This window comes from Camelus dromedarius, chromosome 10 (genome assembly GCF_036321535.1).
Source record: "Camelus dromedarius isolate mCamDro1 chromosome 10, mCamDro1.pat, whole genome shotgun sequence".
NCBI classification, from domain to species: Eukaryota; Metazoa; Chordata; class Mammalia; order Artiodactyla; family Camelidae; genus Camelus; species Camelus dromedarius.
The window spans coordinates 20,423,667-20,446,355 of NC_087445.1; the positions used below are offsets into that span (position 1 = coordinate 20,423,667).

Below are 22,689 nucleotides of genomic sequence, written 5' to 3' on the forward strand. Positions count from 1 at the left end.
TTTGTTGCATTCTGTTAATGGACTTGGTAATTTTTGCTTTACGTTTTTGTTTGTTTGTTTTAGGTTGCAAGGGCAGTTTTATCTGATTCACCACAGCCCTCTAAAGGAAAAGAAGCAAAATTAGAGGAACTGATTGACTCTCTAGTTTCTAACCCTTTCTTAACAAGGAACCAAATTCCCCGAACTCCAGAAAACTTAGGTAAGTTAATAATGTTTTCTGCCATTATTTTCTTTCTTAGATGTTACTGATATTAGAACCTTGTTCTGACAAATCTTCTGGAAACTCAACTTTAAAACTTTTTTATCTTTCAAATTTAGTGGCATTGATTCTATTTATTTCGATATAGGAGACCTTTTATTGAAGTCCTAATAAGTGTGGACACTCTCACTTATGTGGCAGTCCTTCAGCAGGATTATTTTGCCCTGGTACTGTACAGTTTTGTTGTTGTTGTTTTACTTGGCTTTTTCCTGGAAAACATTTTAGTTGATCACTTTTTAAAAAATCCTCTGCCCCCCATGTGATCTGTGATCAACATTTATAGAGTATAGGGGCTTTGTTCTCTCTGGCAGCGACCAACAGCATCCACCAAAAACTCTGCATGCAGAGCTGTTTTCTGCCCTTCCCAAGCTAGTCCAGACTCCCCAGAACTTTCTTCTTACAACCTATATTGTGTAGGCAGAGTTCTGATATTGTTGCCTTTGTGTAGGCACATCATTCTGGTTGAGTGATTAAATATAATTTCCATTTTGCTCCTAGAAATGACATATTCAAAGTTAAATTTATTCAATTCAGGTTGAAGTGGGCCACCGTCTAGATTGGTGGGTGTCAAGCTACATGGGAACTAAATTCTGGCCCACCCTGTGTGTTTTTGTATGTAAAGTTGCATTGAACACAACCATATTCATTTGTCACCATATCATTTATGGCTGCTTTCATGCTATGATGGCAGAGCTGAGTACTTGCCACAGACTGGATTGCCTAGAAAGCCTGAGGTATTACTATCTAGCCTTTCATAGGAAAAGTTTGCTGAGCCCTGGCTTAGATGGCCAAGAAAATATCTTTTTAACAAATGTAATTTGTATATGCTTTGTGAAAGTACATGCACATTTCAGAAACAGCTTTTGTTTTTATGTGTGATCAGCTGGAGATGGAGTTCTTTGATCTTAGTGGACTTTGATATGTTGTGGAGCCATGTCATCCAATTGGCATATCTATGGAACATTTACTGAGTCAGCAGTTTTATCTTGAGCACTAGAAATGAAATGTTTAATTGCATGCTCTGTTTGGGAATATTATTGATAACTTATGTTATTCTCCCCCTTTATTTAATCAGTAAATGAAATTAGGAGCTCATGGAGAAAAGCTGTTGAAGTGGAAGATAATGGAAGTACAGAACCAATTCAGATGGATCCTGAAAAGAGAGAAGTATTGACAGAATCCTTACCTGTGTTGCCTAATCAGGGAGAGTTTAGCATGGCCAGTTTTTTCTCAGCAACCACTGTATCTGATGTTAGCCATTCTCATTTGCCTGAAGAGAAGGTTGTTTCAGATTGCCTCAAGTGTGTACCTCAGAAACCTGTGACTAGTCACGCAGGTGAACCAACAACACAAAATCAGTCAGATTTATTAAATAAGGAACTAATTTGTAAGCAAGATTTGGAGTGTACAGCTCTACAGAACAAGCCTTTAGAAACTAACCAAATAGAGACATGCTCTCCTGCTGTAGGCAGTAGGAGAGATGTGATAAATAGCAGTGAAGAGGACTATGTTACAATATCAGACCACTTGCAGGCTTCTTACAAAGATCCTTCCATGCATAAAAGTATGTTATGGAACTCTTTTCAAATCTCAAGTGGAATTAGTTCCAGTTTTAAAGATAGTGATTTTGGCATATTACATGAAACTCTTCCAGAAGAAGTTGGTCACTTAAGCCTTAATAGTTCCAGTAGTACAGAGGCCAATTTTAAACTGGAACCAAATAGTCCTATGCACGGTGGCATTTTCCCAGAAGATGTTGTGGGAGAAAGAGAGGCAACTCCAGAATCAGACATCAATTTACAGGCTATTTACAGTGGATATGAGGCTCTGAAAAAATCTCTGTCCAAACAAAAGGAAGAAACTTACCTCTCTAATCCTGAAACACTTGAAAGACACAAACCAGAATTGAGCCTTACTCTCCCAAACATGCAAACAGATGATATGCTTAACTTTTTGGGCACTCATGATTTGCACATTGACTATACAAAACCATCTTCACGCATGTCCCTTGGTGAAAGAAAACGATCTCTTTCACCACTAATTAAGTTTTCTCCAGTGGAACAAAGATTGAGGACCACAATACCATGTAGTCTTGGAGAACTTCTACCTAATTTAACAGGTAAGATTTAACTAGACCTGTGCGTATTGACCTGCTGAAGTTTTCTCTTAACTTCTCATAAAAATAGTATGCAGTGAATGTTATATGATCTTTATTGTTAATGTGATATAATTTACCCCTTACTCCTTCGCTAGGATGAGCAGAGTGAACCCATCATTTTTATGAGTACTTGGCGAATTTCTAGTGATGCGTATATAGTTTACAATTGGTGTGAGACAGGGATGAAAAACAAAACAAAAATACCCAAACTGGTTGATTTTTGTAATACAAATTCCTGAAAGTAAATCTCATCAGAACCTTCTTGGCTAGTGGAAGATGGTTCTAAAAAAGTTGAGAAATGCTATTTTAAATACCATTCTTGTAACAAGGTAATATCTGTGATTTGCTTTGGAATAATTTAATGGGGTGAGCTGACAAAATAAGAAAGATCAGTACATTAGTTTCTTAGGGCTGCCATAACAAAGTCCACAAACTGGATGGCTTACAACAATAGAAATTTATTGCCTCTGGAGACAAGTTCTGGAGGCTGGAATCTGGAATCAAGGTGTTAGCAGGGCCATGTTCCCTCTGAAGCCTTTAGAGGATGATCCTTCTTGACTCTTCTAGCTTCTGATCCCTCCAGGTGTGGGATCTGGATCCCTCCAGATCCCTCCCTCTTTGGCTTGTGGCAGCATAAGTCATCTCTTCCTCTACCTTCACATGACATTCTCCCCTTGGGTTCCTTGTACCTTCTTAAAAGAACACCAGTCATATAGATTAAGGGCCCATCCTACTCTTAACTGAATATGTCTGCAGTGACTTATTTCCAAATAAGGCCATATTCTGAGGTACTGGGGGGTTAGAACTTCAAGATATGTTTTTGAGGGACATTGCTAAACCTGTAACAGTTAGTATTAATAATTATTGAAGCTGGGTGATGGATACATTGGGTTCATAATAGTTAAAAAGAACTGCTCTTGGAACTATATGCAATATCTTATAATAGCCCATGATGGGAAATAATCTGAAGAAAAACAAAACAAAACTGAATCACTTTGCTGTACACTTAAAACTAACACAATATTGTAAATCAACTACAATAAAAACAAAACAGAAAAACTGTTCAGAAATGCTCTTAATACCATGAGGTATTAACTCACCCCAATCAGAATGGCCATCCTCCAAAGTCTACTATGCTGGAGAGGGTGTGGAGAAAGGAGAACCCTCTTGTTAGTGGGAATGTAATTCGGTGCCCCTATAATGGAGGAAAGTATGAAAGTTCCTTAAAAAACTAAAAATAGACTTGCAGTGTGATCCAGCAATCCCACTCCTGGGTATGTATCTGGAGAAAACTCTTTTAAGTTGAAAAGATACATGCGCCTCCATGTTCATAGCAGCACTATTTACAATAGCCAAAATGTGGAAGAAACATCAGTGTCCATCAATAGATGAATGAATAAAGAAGATGTGATACATATATCACATATATATATATATACACATACATACACACACACACACACAATGGAATATTAGCCATAAAAATGAATGAAATAATGCCATTTGTAGCAACATGGATTGACCTAGAGATTGTTATACTAAGTGAAGTAAGTCAGATAAAGACAAATATCATATCATTTATATGTGGAATCTAAAGAAATGATATAAATGGTATGTATATGGAATAAATGATATTTATGAAACGAACAGATTTACAGATAGAGAGTAACTGTAGTGATTCTTATAACTTATAGTTACCAAAGTGGAAAGGAGAAGGGAGAGATAAATTAGGAGTTTGGGATTAGCAGATACAAACTATTATATGTAAAATAAATAACACGGTCCTACTGTGTAGCACAGGAAACTATATTCAATATCTTACAATAAATTATGGAAAAGAATCTGAAAAATGCTCTTAAGACATTTCAGAACAGATAGAGATTTAGTAATACAGATTATGTATAATTCTGATTTGTTCATGATAATTGAACACTAGTATATTGAAAAGTATTCTAAGACGTATATATTGATGTCCTATAGAGAAAAGGTACCTCAGTGAGAACAGTGGTAATTTTGCTGTAGTTAAATATTTGTAAGTGAACTTTTTATTTAAGATTGACATTTGCTACCATTTGGAATTTTTCCTATTATTTTCTTTGTAGTGTTTACTTACTGTTTTCTCTTTTTTAAAATCAATTTTGCAGAAGAAGAAATCTTGAGTAAGAGCCTTGATGCAAAAGAATCTCCATCTGACTTGAGAAGATGAAGCAGTAGCCCAGTCAGTTTAATTATGCACTTAAGTTACAGCAGTGTCATAGGATAAAAACTGATTTATAATTTAAATACACATTGTCAGTGTAGCTGTATTTCAAGGTCCAAAAAATCCTAGATAATGCCTTTTAGCCTTCTCTCTTGTTTTCAGGTAAGGAGAGTATGTTTGGATTTTGTCTCTTTGTATGGATAAAGGATTGAAATGTGAAGTATTTGGAAAGTAAACATCAATTTATGTGAAGCCATTTTGATTTCTTAAGTAATCTGGTAAGCATTAAGTAAATGGCAAAGTAGTAGTTTTGACTAATTTATTATGTTATAATTTGTTTTAACATAAGGATGAGTAGTTTGTGATGTACTTTCATTAAGTGGTTAACATAGTAGCCATTGAATATATTGATCTTTCTTTTTAGGGAAATGTACAACTTTTATTGTTTCTTTATGGAACATTCTGATACTAAACAAAAAAATTGAGAAAAGTATTTTTTAGGGTGTGTACTCAAAATGACTAAGTTTGGGAAAGTTCTGAATAGGCTTTATGATGATTCAAGTAGGTTGATCCTGAAAAATGATGTTTGATGGAATAAAGTGCATGTGGTGGTGATAGTGAAGAATAGAGCAGAATGGATTTAGATAAAGGAGAAAGATGGAAGATTACTAGACACAAATTTTGAGGAACATTATAAATCCATTTAGTGGGTTGTATAGCAGTTTTACATTTAGTCTAATTTAGACTTTGAGAATTTAATTTAACCCGTTTTTTTTTTTAACAGAAAATATGTAAATTAAAAAATTAGTCTGTGTTTATTGTTTTTTTGGGGGGGCATTGCTTTTGGGGAAGGGAGATAATTTTGTTACTTTCCTCAAAAATCATGAGTTCCCCACTGTCTACAAAATTCGGCTCAAAATAGCTTAAGAAAACTGAACTTGGGGTTAAAATAACTTGTTCATTGTCACACAGCTAAGTCAGCGGTGAAGCTAGGATTTGACCCTATTTTCCTTCCTTAATATACCAACAAGACCTCCTAGAAGTAAATAAGGGCTGGGATGTAGGATATGGCTGTAGGAGTGGACATCCAACTGACCTTCCGGACTCTGAATGGGAGTCAGATGTGAGGCCTCTCAGTGTCCTGCCTCACTTAAGTCATGACCTCTGGCCAAGAAAAGGGCTTGTCTTTAGTATCCAAGTGAATACATACCATTGTCCTCTGTGAACCAGGAGGAATGAACTGAGTGTGCACTGGAAGTGTGATAGCACCTACCATACTCCTGTGTCTAGCCCCAACTCTTAACCATCAAAACCTTGTCCGTTTGCCAAGAGTTGAAGGGCAGAGCTCTGGAAGTGGCTGGTCTTGATAAGTTCATTTCTTCACTCATTTGGGCTTATTTTGGGCTTGTTTGATTCCAGCTTGAAGGCCACTTTTTTTGTGAAAGAGAAGAAAAGCACATATAACTACTACCTTTTTGCAGTGGAAAAGAAAGAGGAAGAGAAAAGCTTCTCCTAAGGTGCTATATTTTATTAGTTAATACAACAAATTAGACTCTGCAGGTCTGCTGCGAAGTTATTCTCTAGTCTACCTTAAGAAACCCAGTATCTATAAATCCAAAATTAACACGTTAGGGAGGAGGTAGACCTGTCATATTAGCATCTATAAAGTGCCAGAACCATTCCTAGATACTTAATACATATTATATCTTTTAATCTTATACCTCTGTAAGATACTGATTATTATACCTATTTTACATATAATAATACCAAAGCTAGGGAGCTTAAATGACTTTCTAAAATAGACTCAAGGAATCATCTGGGATACATCTTTAAGGAAAATGTAGATTCTATAAGTCTAAAATGGAGATTAGGAATCTGTAGTGTTTTAAGTATGTTTCCCTGGTCATTCTTCGCCTCAGAAAAAAGCTTGAGAACCAATGCTAGGGGATATAGAGTCACATTTAGCCCTGGGGCACCTTAAAGAAGCCAGGTACATGATCACATACCTTACTACTTTAGGGATTGTTTGCTATCTGATAAGGAAGCTTAAGTTCACCAGTAAGTGTGGGCCCTGAATTACTGAGAATCAAAAGATCAAAGTATCTTTGGATATTATGGAGTTATAAAAACTACATTGTTAAGTGAGTCGTACTTGTGATAGGTTGAGCTTTTGGCATTCTTCCCTGTCATTTGTATGCCAGTATTATAAACAAAAGTATCTCTGTCACTTTCTCCTAAATCATTTTGATTATGATTTACTGCTTTCAACCTCTTCCTTACCCAATACTGCTCACATAGCTACTTTTTGACCTTAAGGGATTGCTTTGATCATGTCAGTTCCTTGTTTAATGAAGTGACTGTTCAGTGGAACATCTCTTTGTTCCATTAATGGTTCATTTGCTAATTCCAGAGTAGAGTTCAAATTTAAAGGCATATAAGGTCCCTTCCAGAGGTTCCTCTATTCCCCCTTCCACTTGATCTCCCACATTTTACTGAAATGCTTTGCTGAGCATGGGTCTTTAGAAATCTTAATTCACATTTCTGAAGCTAGAATATCTTACCTTCATCTCCCAGCTAATCACATTTTTAGCTGTGCTTTAGGGTTCAGAACAAATCTCACTCTTACCTTGAAGTTCTTTATCCACGGGCCTATCCTTTCTCTGAAATCTATTATCTTAACTTTTAGTCACTTAGTGTTTTTCATTCATTGCTTTTATCATTTTTTTCATGGTTGGATGTGATTTCTCCAGTTATATTGATTATATACATACAGACATACCTACGTAGATGTGTGTATGGCTTGTGTCCACACATACATATACTCCAAGGGCCATAGATCATCCTTAGCAGATATTGAAGTACTGAAATTGTTTTCTTTGCCTCATAAGTGATGGAATTAAAGGAATGGTAAAGAGGGAGGGCTCCTTTGTTGCTGTAAGAGTACTTTTTCTCATTACATTCATAGCAGAATGTACGTTATTTTATTCACTGTTCATAAGATGAAGGTGTATTAACTGACTTCTGTATCAATATGAAACTTTAGATAATGCCAGTATGTCCTAATTGTCTTAAATGTTTAAAGAGGACAAGCATGTAATGTTGCTTAACATATTAACATGTTATCAAGTGGAATAAAGATAATAATGTTAAAGAAAGTCATTTTGGGGGAATTTAATTGAAAACAAAAATACCAGTATTTTGAAACTGTTCTTTACGTGTTTCTTTCTTAAAAATTTTTTATTTTTAATTTTTTAAAATGGAGATACTGGGGATTGAACCGAGGACTTCCTGCATGCTAGCTACCACTGAGCTATACCCACCCCTCACCTTCCTATGTGTTTCTTAACCATGATCTATGAAGTCAGTTTTACCTAAAGACAGGAATTCTTGAGACCTGTATAAAAGGAAACCTTATTTTTTCCTTGCTCTGAGTATATTGAAATTAATGAAAATTTGTTTAAGGACACTTTCCTCAATGTAAAGAAAGTATTTGCTAAAGTAAAATACCTTTTTATAAAGGTTTTGAAATTCCCTATCACTTATGTTTAATGTCTGTATAGAGATAATGCCTCATTTGTAAAATGAGAGGTGAGGAGTTGATCAGAGGTCTCTTGGCTCAAAGATGGGATACTTAGATTTCATTTCAGACAATCTATAAGGCAGCTGAAGTGGGGCATTTTAGTTCTGTTTTTTGACTTCACTATACCATATTGCCATTCCTAAATCGGAACCTTAGAATCCTTCCCCCAAGGTATGTAACCTAAGAATCTGGTTCAATATAATCCAATTTCCAGATAGATACAGGTGGGAAAGCAGTCTTGCCCAAAGTGAAACACTAGTCTTTGAGAGATGTCACTTCCTGGGCTTTAGTTTACTCAAATCTATAAAATCAGGGAAATTACATGAAGGAATAATGCACACCTAAAAAGCTAGGAGGAAGTAGTGGCATGTAACGGTTAGGATCTGAAATCATACTGCCTAGGTTCAGCTGCATGACCTTAATAAGGTCATATCAGTTTTCTCATCTATTAAAATACAAATAAAAGTAATTACCTCACAAGTTGTGAGTGTTAAATAAGAAAACACACCTCAAGTATTTAAGAATACCTGGCATTTATTAAGGGCTCAACTACTGAGCTAGGCTTCACATCCAGTAATTTGGGAGTGGGGAGGAAGACTGGCTCAGTAGGTGGTACTGACAGCTTGACAGTACTGAGTATGTGCCAGGCACCATTCTAAGGGCTTTCCATGTTTTAATTCAATCTTAACAATCCAGTGAGGTAGTGCTATTCTTAACCATATTTTACAAATGAGGAAACAAGCACAGTAAAATTAGGTACCTTGCCCAGTTCACAGAGCTAGTAAGTGAAGACTGGAATATTAACCCAGGTTGTCCAGCTCTAGCCCATTCTCTTAACCATACTGCTACAGTTGCTATGAAACATTGCTAAAACAATGGGGGCTGAGATCACAAAATCAAATTCACCAGTTAAGCAATACTTGTAGGTAATCAGAATCTATAGATTTATTATTAACCACCTTCAAATTATTTCAAATAAGACCATATTTTAAATTGCTAACAGCAAATGTTTATTCATGATTGAAGCCAAGAAGAATTTATAAATGTATTTTAATACCTTGCTGATAAAATAACATTCCATCTTTGCAATCTGGTAAGCAATACAGGAAGATACTGTAAAAGCTTTGATGTGTATATCTATTATAACCAGGTATTCAGAACACACACACACACACAACCACCTACTTTAGTGTTACACCATACCAACTTTTCAGAAAGGCCATCTTGAAGCTCTACTGGATAGCTGAGTAAATAGCGTCCAAGGCTTAAGGACTGGGGAGCAGGGAAGAAAGAGATGGAAGTAGTAAGCAGCACACATTTCAAAGCCCACTTTTAAGCACACGACATTATGAATATTAAGAAAAAAAAGATGCGGGGGTGGGAGGAGGCAATTCAGCATTTTCAGAAAGCGCATTTGGCAATATTCAACGCATAAGGAGGCTGTGCTTGGGACCATCCACTCTCTCCAGCTTCTCAAAGTGTTTCCTGGCATTGCGAATGTTGATCAGAGTAGCTGCAGAAGGGATGGACGGATCTGACATAACCACCATCACGTATGTGTTTGATGTGAAGATGTCGATGAAAGCAGCGAAGTTAGAATTCCTTACTTCCATGCTCTGGAAAGAAGCGGCCAATTTACTGCAGCTCAGCTTGAACTGCTTAATAATGTTGCTGATCTTCTCGAACCGGTGGACGTCGCGCTGCTCTTTGCACTGGTAATGGGAAATGACCAAGAACGTCGCTCTCTCGAACAGCAGAACTTCGTCGGCCTCGATAATTTGGGCAAAATTGCTGAGGTTCATCTCCAGCTGCTGCACATTGGGAATCAACTGATAGACGATACTGGACCAGGCTTTGTAGAGCGTTTCATCCCAGATGGATGTTCGAAAACAAGCGCACTCCAGCGGGCGAGACAAACGCCTCAGGTCTTCCTCTCGCTCTTTAAAAATCAGGTCACGCTGATCCTCCTGAACCAGATCCATTTTGTGCACCAGGCAGAAGATTTTGGCATCAGGAGAGTTCTGGAGGATGGCCTCCAGACACGACTGGTAATAATGCATGTCCTTCTCCAGTTCGCGGCTCTCCACGTCGAACACGTAAATCAGAACCTCGACGTTACGGAAGATGTTGTCTCGCTGGCTGGTGAAGTAATTTTCCATGAAGGTGTCCTGACCGCCACAGTCCCACAGGTTCAGCACCAGGTTGCCCAGAAAACGGACGTGGGAGTGCTCCACATCAATGGTGGCACCCAGGCGCCGGGTGTCGCGAGCGATGTAATTTGCGAAGATAATCGACCTCATGCTGGTCTTCCCCGACCCGCTTTTCCCCATCAACAGCACCTTTTTCTTCATGGCTGTATTTGGCATCACCCGCCGGAGCTGCCGCGGACTGGGCCTCGGGGCGCGGCCTAACTGCAGCGCGCAGGGAGGGAGGGAGGGGCCGGGGCTTGCGGGGACTCCGCCGGCTAGGCCGCACCGCTGTGCGGTCAGGGAAGCCGAAGGTACGGGCTCGGAGCTGCAAAGGCAGCGGCTGCGGAGCTCTTCCTCAGACAGGAGCGCCGTGGGGCGGAGGGCAACAGCCGCTACGGACCAACGCTCGCCTTCCGGAGAGAAGAGTCTCTGCGGCTTTGCTGCCACCCACTTCCGGCGGCGATCTCGCGAGAACCTGCGCGCTCAGCCGTCGCTGCTCAGCCAGGTTTCACAAACCGCTTTTATAATGAAACCCAGCTGGGCCCACCTGAAGAAGAAAATGGAACAGAACCCAGGACTATGGTGTTCCGTCGTCCTATTTAAACCCGTCTTACGGTTGCGAGATGGACGTGTGTGGGCGGTTGGGAGAATGCTGCCATCTCGTGGCCGAAAACCCCGAGCCCACCACTCCGCGCTTCAAGAGCGCGGTGTGCTTTGGGGAGCTTTCAGGCCCGGGCAGCAGACAGGTGAAGCAGAGGAAGGCGGAATGTCTCAGCCCTTTTAGGCGTCCCCACATTCCCTGCTTTACTGAGTACAAGGGTAGGACAGATGAAAACTGTACCAAGGAGGAAAGTGAGACTCCCAGAAATAAGTGACTGCCCAGGGCTACACAGCTGGATTGTAGTAAATCCCTACAGGGAGGTATCCTGACTCCGTTAGTGCTTTTCCCACTTGGAAGCAAGTTCGTTTCTTACACCTGCTTTTCCGAAAATCTCTTCCTTTAGAATTGATAGTGAGAATTCCAAAGCAATTGTACATTACGTCAGTCCTCACGCTAACCCTATGAATAAATAACCTTATTTTCACGTCAGTAAGTCGAAGCTTATAGGGGCTGAGTAACTACCAAGTTATGCATCTATTAAATGATGAAATGCAATGTGTTTATTTTTAAAATATAAATTGTATGTATTTAAGGTGTACAACGTAATTTGATATACATAGTGAAATGAGTACAGTCAAGCTAATTAACATATCTTGTATAATTACCTTTTTTGTGTGTATGTGGAATCTGGAATCTACTCTCTTAGTAAATTTCCAGTATTCAATACAGTGTTAGCTATAGTTATTACGTTGTAGGTTAAATCTCTAAACTTACTCATCCTACGTAACTGCAACTTCGTATCATTTGACCAGTATCTCCCCATTTCCCTCACTTCACTCTGGTAACAACCATTCTCCTCTCTGCTACTATGCATTTTGACGTTTTTAGATTCTTCATATAAGTGAGATGATGAAAGCGTTTTTCTTTATGTCTGGCTAATTTCACTAAGCCTGATGCCTTCCAGTTTCATCCGTGTTGTGCAAATGATAGGATCCCCCCTTTTAAAGGCTGAATATTATTTCACTGTGTATATAAACCACCATTTCTGTTTTAAACATAAACATTTTTATATTGATTTTATGTTTAAAACTTAACACATTTACAGTTTTCTAAGACAACAAGAATGTTCTCTAATACCATATTCTACAATTGGATGTTGACGTAGATTTTAGCTAAAATATACCAACAGTAGAATTCCCACTGTCCCTTAGAGAAGTTGAATTTTTTTATTTTGAGCAATTAGTTATTTAAATTCTTCTGGTACTTATATTGGATTTTGGTGATTTTTTCTATCCAGTTTTTTTTGAGATATACTTGACATATAACATTGCATTAGTTTTAAGTGCACAACATAATGATTTGCTATACATACATATTGCCAAACTATTGCCACAATAAGTTTAGTTAACACTCATCCCCTCACATAGTTACAATTTTTTTCTTGTGATAATAAGTTTTGAGATCTACCCTTAGTAAATTTCAAATATACAATACAGTATTGTTAACTATAGTCACCATGCTGCGCATTTACATGACCAGAACTTGTTTATCTTATAAGTGGAAGTTTGTTCCCTCTGACCACCTTCACCTATTTTGCCCACCCTCTAACCTCCACCTCTGGCAACCACCAATATGTATCTGTGAGTTTCTTTTTTTTTTTAAGATTCCACATATAAATTAGATCATACAGGATTTGTCCTTCTCTAACTTATTTCACTTACATAATGCCTTCAAGGTCCATCTATGTCATTACAAATTGCAGGATTTCCTTTATTTTTATGGCTGAATTTTCTCTCTGATATATATTGATATATTGATATCAATCACATTTTCTTTATCCATTCATGCACCAGTGGACACTTAGGTAGATTCCATGTCTTGGCTGCTGTAAATAATCCTGCAGTGAACATGAGGGTGCAGATATCTTTTGGAGATAGTGATTTCATTTCCTCCGGATATATACCTAGAAGTGGGAATGCTGGGTCATATGGCAGTTTTTTTCTCCTTTATACATTTGTTTTAATTAATTATTTAATTATTTAATTGAAGTATAGTCAGTTACAATATGTCAGTTTCTGGTGTACAGTATAATGTCCCAGTCATACATATACATACATATATTTGTTTTCATTTTCTTTTTCATTAAAGGTTATTACAAGATATTAAATATAGTTCCCTGTGCTATACAGAAGAAATTTGTTTTTTAATCTGTTTTTATATATAGTAGTCAATATTTGCAAATCTCGAACTCCCAAATTTATCCCTTCCCACCTTCTTTCCCCACTAACCATAAGATTGTTTACTATGTCTGAGAGTCTGTTTCTGTTTTGTAGATGAGTTCATTAGTGTCTTTTTTCTTTTTTTAGATTCCACATATGAGCGATATCATATGGTATTTTATTTTTCTCTTTCTGGCTTCACTTAGAATGATAATCTCCAGGTCCATCCATGATGCTGCAAATGGCATTATTTCATATTTTTATATAGCTGAGTAGTATATCATTGTAAAAATATACCACAACTTCGTTATCCAGTCATCTGTCAATGGACTTTTAGGTTATTTCCATGTCTTGGCTATTGTTTATAGTGCAGCTATGAACATTGGGGTGCATGTGTCTTTTTGTATTACAGTTCTCTCCAGACATATGCCCAGGAGTGGGATTGCTGGATCATATGGTAAGTCTGCTTTTAGTTTTTTGAGGAATCTCCATACTGTTTTCTGTAATGGCTGCACCAAATTACATTCGCACCAGCAGTGTAGGAGGGTTCCCTTTTCTCCATAGCCTCTCCAACATTTATCATTGATGAATGATGGCCATTCTGACTGGTGATACCTCATTGTAGTTTTGATTTGCATTTCTCTGATAATTAGTGACACTGAGCATTTTTTCATGTGCCTATTGGCCATTTGTGTGTCTTCGTTGGGGAACTGCTTGTCTAGGTCTTCTGCCCATTTTTGGATTGAGTTGTTTGTTTCTTTCTGTTATTAACTTGTATAAGCTGTTTATATATTCTGGAAATTAAACCTTATCAGTTGCATCATTTGCAAATATTTTCACCCATTCCATAGGTTGTTGTTTTGTTTTGCTTATGGTTTCCTTTGCTGTGCAAAAGCTTGTAAGTTTTTTTAGGTCCCATTTGTTTATTTTTGCTTTTATTTCTATTGCCTGGGTAGACTGCCCTAGGAGAATGTTGCTGAGATTTATGTCGGATAATGCTTTGCCTGTATTTTCTTCTAGGAGATTTATAGTGTCTTGTCTTATATTTATCCTTTAAGCCATTTTGAGTTTATTTTTGTATATGGTGTGAGGGAGTGTTCTAACTTCATTGATTTATATGTTGCTGTCCAGTTTTCCCAAAACCACTTGTTAAGAGACTGTCTTTTCTCCATTGTATATTTTTGCCTCCTTTGTTGAAGATTAATTGAGCATATGCTGTGGGTTTATTTCTGGGCTCTCTATTCTTTTTCAGCAGTGAAGTAATCTGGATCTAGATTTCTCTTTGTTTGGAGATTTTTGATGACTACTTTAGCCTCCTTATGTGCTATTGGTCTGTTCAGGCTTTCTATTTCATCTTGGTTCAGTCTTGGTAGGTTGTATGTTTTGAGAAATTTATCCATTTTTTAAATAGTTAATCCAGTTTACACACATATAATTATTTGTAACAGTCCCTTGTGATCCTTTTTATTTCTGAGACATTCATAGTAATAGCTCCTCTTTCATTTCTGATTTTATTTGAATTTTCTCTCTTTTTAGTCTAGTGACAGGTTTGTTGATTTCATGTTTTTCAAAAAAAACCAACTTAAGTTTTGTTGCTGTTTTCCCCTATTCTCTATTTGACTTATTTCTGCTCTGGTCACTGTTATTTCCTTTTTTCTGTTAACTTAGTTTTAGTTTCTTTTTCTTTTTTCTAGTTCCTTGAGGTGTAAAGTCAGGTTGTTTGAGATCTTTTTTTTAAATGTAAGTGTTTATTATTACTTCCCTCTTAGTACTGCTTTTGCTGCATCCCCAAAGAACAATTGTTTTTGCTTTTGTTTGTTTTCAAAATATTTTTGAATTCTCTCTTGGTTTCCTGTTGGATCTAGTGATTATTCAAGAGTGTGTTGTTTAGGTTCCATGTATTTGTGAATTTTCCTGTTTTCTTACTTTATTAATTTCTAGTTTCATTACATTCTGATCAGAAAAGATACTTGGTATGATTTTGTTTTTAAACTTGTTAAGACTTGTTTTGTGATCTAATGTGATTTATCCTGAAGAATGTTCTGTGTGCACTTAAGAAGATTGAGTGGATTCTTCTGCTGTTGGGTGAAAAGTTCTTATATGACTATTTGATTTATAGTGTTGTTCAAGTCCACTGTTATTGATTTTCTGCCTGGATGTTCTGTCTATTATTGCAAGTGGGGGATTGAAGTCTCCTTCTATTATTGTATTGATGTCAATTTCTCCTTTCAGATATGTCAATATATGTTTTGTATATTTAGGTGCTCTGAGGTTAGATGTGTATGCATTTATAACTGTTATATATTCCTGCTGAGCTGACGCTTTTCTCATTATGTAATGACCTTCTTTGTCTTTAAAGACAGTTTTTTTGTTTGTTTGTTTTGACTGAAAGTCCACTTTGTCTGATAGAATTATGGCCACTCCTTTTTTTTTGTTTTGTTTTATCTTATTTTGTTTTGCTTTTTTTGTTACCATTTGCTTGGAGCATCTTTTTCCATTCCTTCACCTTTAGCCTATGTGTGTTCTTGAACTTAAAGTGAGGTTCTTATAGACAGCATACAGTTAGATCTTGGTTTTCTTATTCTTCCAGCTACGCTGAATTTTTTTATTGGGGAATTTAGTCTATTTACATTTAAAGTAATTTTTGATAGGGAAGGATTTATTATTGCTATTTTGTTAAGTGTTCTGTTTGTTTTATAGTTCTTTTGTCCCTCTTATCTATTGCTCTTTTTCTTTGTGGGTTTTGTGTGTGTGTGCGTGTGTGTGTGGTGAGGTTTGATTTTTTTCTTTTGTGTACCAACTACAGGCATTTGCTTTGTGATTACCAAGGGCCTACATAAAATATCTTACAGTTTTTGCAGTTTATTTTAAGCTGATAACAACTTAACTTCACTTGCATAGAAGAATGCTCCACTTTTACCTCTTCTCCACACTGTGCTATTGATGTCATAATTTACATCTGTTAATAGTATGTATTCATTAACATAATTTAGTTATGGTTGTTGAAATGGAATTTGAGCCATATGGTATAACTGCGGGATCTACTTGCCTACCAGTAGGACACACTGCCCTCCTAAAGATGTAGCATTGTTCTGTCCTTGGTCTTTAAGTAGGTGAATAAATCAGTGTTATTCAGTATCATTTATTCACAATTTATCAGTACCATCAGGTTACTTTTAATTTCCACAGGACATTTTTAATTTCCACGGACTATTTCTTATTCTGATTGTTCCTTTAAAAATATAAAACTATTTTTTTTTGATTAAACATTTTTTTTCTCTCTGAGGATATTGTTAACATTAGAGAAAGTTTTCATCTCTGTTTAGTCTTGATTTCTTCCAAATTCCTTTTGTTTGTTCTTTTGTTTTGGTCTGTCTTTCTTCATGTTAGAAACTTTCCTCAATTGCCCAGTGATCTTCAGCTGTCTGCTCCTGTTTAGTCAGGTAAAGCCTGTGGGTAGCACTGGCAAACTATGAGGTTCATTGAAAGGTGATCTAGCTGAGCCATTTCTTTGAGGAAACTTCTGTCACCTGCATCTTTAGATTTGTTCTATTTGGCTGGTTTGATTCTCCCAAGATTCTTCTACTGGGCTGGGATGACTCTAAGCCTGATAAACAACATTCTGGTCATTCTAGGAGAAGAAAGCTGGGGTCCTAATATTCAGTTTACAGGCAGACTTCACTTGATTTTCCAGTTTTCAATATGACACCCCATTCCTCAATGTCCTTGGTGTTTCCCCAGTTCAGAGACCCTCTATTTTACTCTTTTCATGCAATAAAAACTGCTTGTCTTAGGGATTAGTGGGAGAGGAGCAGTTGCCCAGCTATGTGGAATTGGGGACTCCTCTGTGGGTCTAATCGCTTCTTTTTTAAATTTATTATTGAGGTGTAATTGATGTACAATATTATATTAGTTTCAGGTGTACAACATAGCGATTCCCAATTTTAAAGGTTATATTCCATTTATAGTTATTATAAAATATGGCTATATTCCCTGTGTTGTACTGTATATCCTCTAATTGCTTTAAACGGGTCTTCAATCAGTCCTCCTGTTTCTAGTGTTTTACTCCCACTGATGCTTCCAAATCTTGAATATTTTAGAGGTTCTGTGATGAAAATAATGCTTCTTTCTGGCTTTCCCTGCTGCTGGCTAAGGATTCAGCTTTCTTGAGTCAGCTAAGTCAGTTACCATTCTTCCTTGTGCTTTTCTGCTTCCCTAGATTTGATGTTATTATCGCATTTCCTATCTTTACCCTTGCCCACTCATCCCATCACTCTCATTTTAGTAGGATTTTGGAGAGAGAAAGATAAATCTACATGTTTAATCTAACACCTTATTGGGAAATTAAAAAAAATCTTGACCTAAATTATCCAAAACTAATTAATAATAATTTGATAATGATACGGAAGGGGACATTCTGTAAGTGATTTTTCTCTTAAAGAATACTTCACTGAGGTATAATTTATATACTGTATAATTCATCCATTGCATTTAAGTGTGCAAGTCCATCACCACAGGTCACTTTTAGAATATTTCTTGAATTTCTCAGAATTTCTCTTGCTTCTGTTTGCAGTTAGTCTCAACCCCCAATCAGAGACCCAGGCAACTACTGTTTTGCTTTTTCTCGCTACAGATTTGCTTTCTCTAGAAATTTTATGTAAGTGGAATCATACAATGTATAGTTATTTTGTATCTGGCTTCTTCCTCCTAGCATAAGGTTTCTGAGGCTCATCCCTGTTGCTACATGTATTAGTACTCCATTTACTTTTATTGCTGAATAGTATTCCATTGTATGGACATATACTACCACATTTTGTTCATTCATTAGTTGATGGAAATTGGAGTTGTTTTCAGTTTTTACACTATTATGAATAATGCGACTATGAATATTCATATTAAAGGTTTTGTGTGGATGTATGTTTTCATAGATCTTGGGTAAATACCTGTGGGTGAAACTACAGTAAGTATATGTTTAACTTTTTAAGAAACTACCAAACTTTTTCTGAAGTGACTGTACCATTTTATACTCCTACCAGCAGTGCTTGAGATTTCCAATTTTTTTCACATCCTTGGCGACAATGTTGTGTTACAGCCATTCTAATGGATATGAAGTGGAGTCTCATTATGGTTATAATTTGCACAGCCCCATCAGTGATTATTGATGTTGTGCGTTGTGTTGGAGGCCTTGAAGACTCCCCCCAGGCTCTATGATTTGTTAGGAGGACTCATAGGACTCAGCATATAGTCATGCTCAGGGCTATGGTTTATTACAGAAAAAGAACTCAAAGCAAAAGTAGCAAAGGGAAAGAGGCACACGAAGTGAAGTCTGGAGGAAAACAGGCACAGGAAGGGCTATCAAAACCCCTTTCCCAGTGGAGTCACACTGGATATAGTTAATCCCTCTAGCAACGAGTTGTGACAACACATGTGAAATGTCATCTACGATGGAATCTCATTAGGGACTCAGGGCCCAGGGCTTTTATTGGGGGCCAGTCACATAGGCACCATCTACCTAGCATGTACCAAAATTCCAGGTTTCTAGAAGGAAAGTAAGTATTCAGCATAAACCATATTGCTTACAATTTAGGCACAGTGAGCCATTATTATTAGACAATGATGAGAACTCTCCCTAAATCCAAGTTCTTAGCCAAGGGCAATCCTTGCAAGCAGGACTTTCTAAGGAAAGCAGTTTCAGTGTTGCTTTATTAACTCTTTCCTGCACAAGCATATTTTTGTGTGCTTATTAAGCATTCATATATTTTCTTTGGTGAAATATCTCTTAAGATCTTTTGCTCTTTTGAAATTGGGTTGTGTTACTGTGAGTTGTAAGAGTTCTTTGTATACTCTGGATAGAGTCCCTTATCAAATAAGTGATGTGAAAGTATTTCTTCCAGTCTGTACTTGTCTTTTCATCCTCTTAACAGTGTCTTTTGAAGAACAAAGTATTAATTTTTATGAAGTCTGATAAGTCAATTTTTTATTTCTAAGACTCATGCTTTTGGTGTATAACTATCTTTGTCTAACTGAAGGCACTTTGTCTAACTGTTTACATATATGCTTTCTTCTAGAAGTTTTGTAGTCTTTAGGCTTTACAGTTAAGTTTATGATGCATTTTGAGTTAATTTTTGTATGAGGTGACTTGAGGGTGTAAGTTTTTTTTTTGTAATTTCCCGTATATGGGTATCCAATCCAGTCATCCCAGCATCATTTGTTGGAAAGACCATCCTTTCCTCATTGAATTGCCATGTCACTTTTTTCGGAAATCAATTGATCATAGATGTAAGAGTTTATTTATGGACTCTCCATTCTGTTCCTTGATCTGTGTGTCTGTCTTGACTACTTTAGCTATAATTTTGATAACAGGTTTTGAAATGTGTCTTTGTTGTTCTTTTTTAAAATTGGCTATTCGTGGTTCTTTGCCTTTTGTGTAAATTTTTAGGATTGGCATACCAATTTCTTTTCTTTTAAATTTTATTGAAGTACCATCAGTTACAATGTGTCAATTTCTGGTGTACAGTGCAATGTCCCAGTCATGTATATACATACATATATTCATTTTCATATTCTTTTTCATTAAAGGTTATTACAAGATATTGAATGTAGTTCCCTATGCTATACAGGGAAATCTATTTTTGTATATAGTGGCTAACATTTGTAAATCTCAAACTCCCAAATTCACCCCTTCCCACCCCTTTCTCTGGTAACCATAAGATTGTTTATTATGTTTGCGAGTCTATTTCTGTTTTGTCGATGAGTTCATAGTGTCCTTTTTTTTTTTTTTTCTTTCTTTCCTTTTTTTAGATTCCACATATGAGTGATATCATATGGTATTTTTCTTTTTCTTTCTGGCTTACTTCACTTAGAATGACCATCTCTAGGTTCACTGGCATACCAATTTCTATAACAAAAAGTTTGCTGGAATTTTGATAGGGATTGTACTGAATTTCTAAATCAGTTTAGGGAGAATTGCCTTAACAATATTGAATATTCTAACCCATGCACACGGTATATCTCTCCATTCATTTAAGTCTTAATTTCTCTCAGCAATTTTCACTGTAAAAGTCTTATATTTAGAGGATAAATTTATTCCTTGGTGTTTTATTCATTTTTATGCTATTGTGAATTGAATTATTAATTTAACTTTTGGATTGTTTGTTGCTAGTGTATAGAAATTCAGTTGACTTTTTGTAATTGATCTTGTTTCTGCAGCTCTGTTTAGTATGTTTCTTGTTTCTAGTAGTTCTTAAAAATATATATATATGTATATATAGAGAGAAAGTTCTTAGGATTTTCTACATATAGGATCATGTCATCTGTAGATACAGTTTTATTTCTTCCTTCTCAAGCTCGATGCCTTTGACTTCTTTTTCTTTCTTTCTTTTTTTTTTTTTATTTCACTGGTGAGAACCTCCAGTAGGGTCTTGAATAGAAGTGGTGAGAACATATATCTTATCTTGTTCCTTACATCGGTGGGGAACATTCAGTTTTACTAATAAGCATGATGGTAGTTGTAGCTTTTTTTGGTCAATGCCCTTTATCAGGTTGAGGAAATTCCCTTCTTTTCCTAATTTCTTGAGGATTTTTAAATCAAGAGTGAGTGTTAGATTTTTGTCAAATGTCTTTTCTGAATCTATTGAGAAGATCAAGCAGTTTTGTCCTTTATTCTGTTGATACAGTATATTATATTAATTGAGTTTTCAGTGTTAAAACAACCTCGTAGTTCTGGGGTAAACTCCTCTTGGTCATGCATTTAATCCTTTAAATATGTTGCTGGTTTCAGTTTAGTATTTTAAAAGAATTTTTACATTTATATTCATGAGAGATGCTGGTCTATAGTTTTTGTCTGACAATTTGTCTGGCTTTGGAATCACAGTAATACTGGCCTCATTGAATTAATTGGGGAAGTATTCCTTTTTTTCTAAAAAAGTATGTGTAGGATTGGTATTATTTCTTTCTTAAGTATTTGGTAGAATTCACCAGGTCCCCCTTATGTATCCTTCTTGATACTTAACATCGTTCATAATGATACACTTGGTAATATTTCGATCACCTGCTTCTCCTTCTAGACTAAGTTCTATGAGGTCTCTGTCCCTCACCTCTATCATTCATCACAGTGTCTGGCTCATCATAGGAGATCAGTTAGTGTTTGTAGAATGGCTGAATGGTTGAATGATAGATGCCCAACTTGTGTGTCATGATGGGCTAGTCTTCAATTGGTGCCAGTGAAGTTTAGCAATCCCCCAAAATTTAGGATGCTAAAAAAAAATTTGTTCAAGTGCTTTGTGTTCAGAAGACTATAGATTTTTAACAATGTTCTACAAATAGTAGATTTTCCCATGGTATTCAGCAATGAGTTTGTGGGGTGGATTATAAGGTCACAGAATAAAAATTATGTCGTTTCCCTGAGTGCCAATTTTACAAAAAGATTTTGGGGGGAAATATGAAAGATGGCCATTTGGAGAAGTAAATGTAAAATTTTAAGATAAAAGTGCCATTTGCAATGGTCCCTAAGAACTCCAGCTTACCCATTCATTCTTTTTCCTAGGGGAAAAAGTTTGAAAAAAAAGATCAAAGTAGGCCTGAATCCCAGCTCTAGTACTCAGTAGCTGTGTGACCTTGCCTTTACCGCCTGGCTTCAGTGTCTTCATTTGTAATATGGGTATGATAGATTTATGTCAGTTTTAAGAGACAGACTAGAGAGCTTAAAGGAAAGCAAAAGTGTTTAATGCATAGCAAGTGAGAGTATATTCTTCGTAGGCAAGGCCATTTTGAAACAGGGTTTGAGAGGTGTTTATATGAGCTGAGTTGGCGGAAACTAACAAAACACAGGCAGTAACGAAGAAGAGGGGGGTTGTCCCGTCTGGCACCAGCTCTACAGAAATGCCACTGTTGAGGCTGTTTTATCCACACCATCTTCATCTTTCAAAACCTCCACCCTCTGTTGAGGGCAGGGATATGGCAAGTTGGAAGTGCTGTCGGTTGTTGACAAGGCTGCTGTTCACAAGTTTGACTGGGGGCATGGTTCTCATCCAAGTCTGGGGACATGAGTGGGATATTCTTCTTCTGGAAGATTCACAGATTACGTTCAGGCAGCTGTCAGGAGAAGGCTGGTGTTCATAACCATAGTTCCTCTGTAAGGGCCATATGATGTTCGCTGTCAGTGGCAAGGGGTGGCATGCAGGCTTGTCTTTGCCTTCCAATAGCTCCCACCACTCCCTCATGTCCCCCCAGGTTTCCATCCTCCCCTTTAGGGACCTGATCTCCTACCAAGAAGGCAAGGGGCAGCTTCACCCTACACTGTTCTTAAGTATGATCAGTAAGCTTTGCTTCCCTCTGGATTTACTTTTGACTTTCTAGAGTTGGGGTCAGTGAACTCCCTCTGTAAAAAGTCATATAATAAATATTTTAGCTTTTGTGGGCCAAGAGGCAAAATCAGGAGTATTTCCACACATTTTTGGACAAAATTCAAAACTTTATATGTAG

At 36.8% G+C, this 22,689-nt stretch overlaps 2 protein-coding genes across 4 annotated transcripts in view; one reads left to right on the plus strand and one right to left on the minus strand.

The window, feature by feature from the left end:
• The window catches only part of HAUS6 (HAUS augmin like complex subunit 6), a 34,896-nt gene extending 27,070 nt beyond the window's left edge, over positions 1 to 7,826 (plus strand). For 2 of the 3 annotated variants that reach the window (XM_031449653.2, XM_064490183.1), the window contains 3 exons: positions 64 to 199; positions 1,335 to 2,378; positions 4,562 to 7,826. In XM_031449653.2, the coding sequence (XP_031305513.1) occupies positions 64 to 199; positions 1,335 to 2,378; positions 4,562 to 4,623 (1,242 nt within the window). In that variant the 3' untranslated portion in view covers positions 4,624 to 7,826. The remainder of the gene's footprint in view (positions 1 to 63; positions 200 to 1,334; positions 2,379 to 4,561) is intronic. The other variant, XM_064490182.1, reaches the window with a different exon arrangement.
• A 1,357-nt stretch (positions 7,827 to 9,183) lies between these two features.
• RRAGA (Ras related GTP binding A) lies at positions 9,184 to 11,015 on the minus strand. The gene has a single exon (XM_010988158.3). It carries the CDS (start codon positions 10,561 to 10,563, stop codon positions 9,622 to 9,624), a length of 942 nt encoding a protein of 313 aa, XP_010986460.1. The 5' UTR covers positions 10,564 to 11,015; the 3' UTR covers positions 9,184 to 9,621.
• Between the last annotated feature and the right edge of the window lie 11,674 nt (positions 11,016 to 22,689).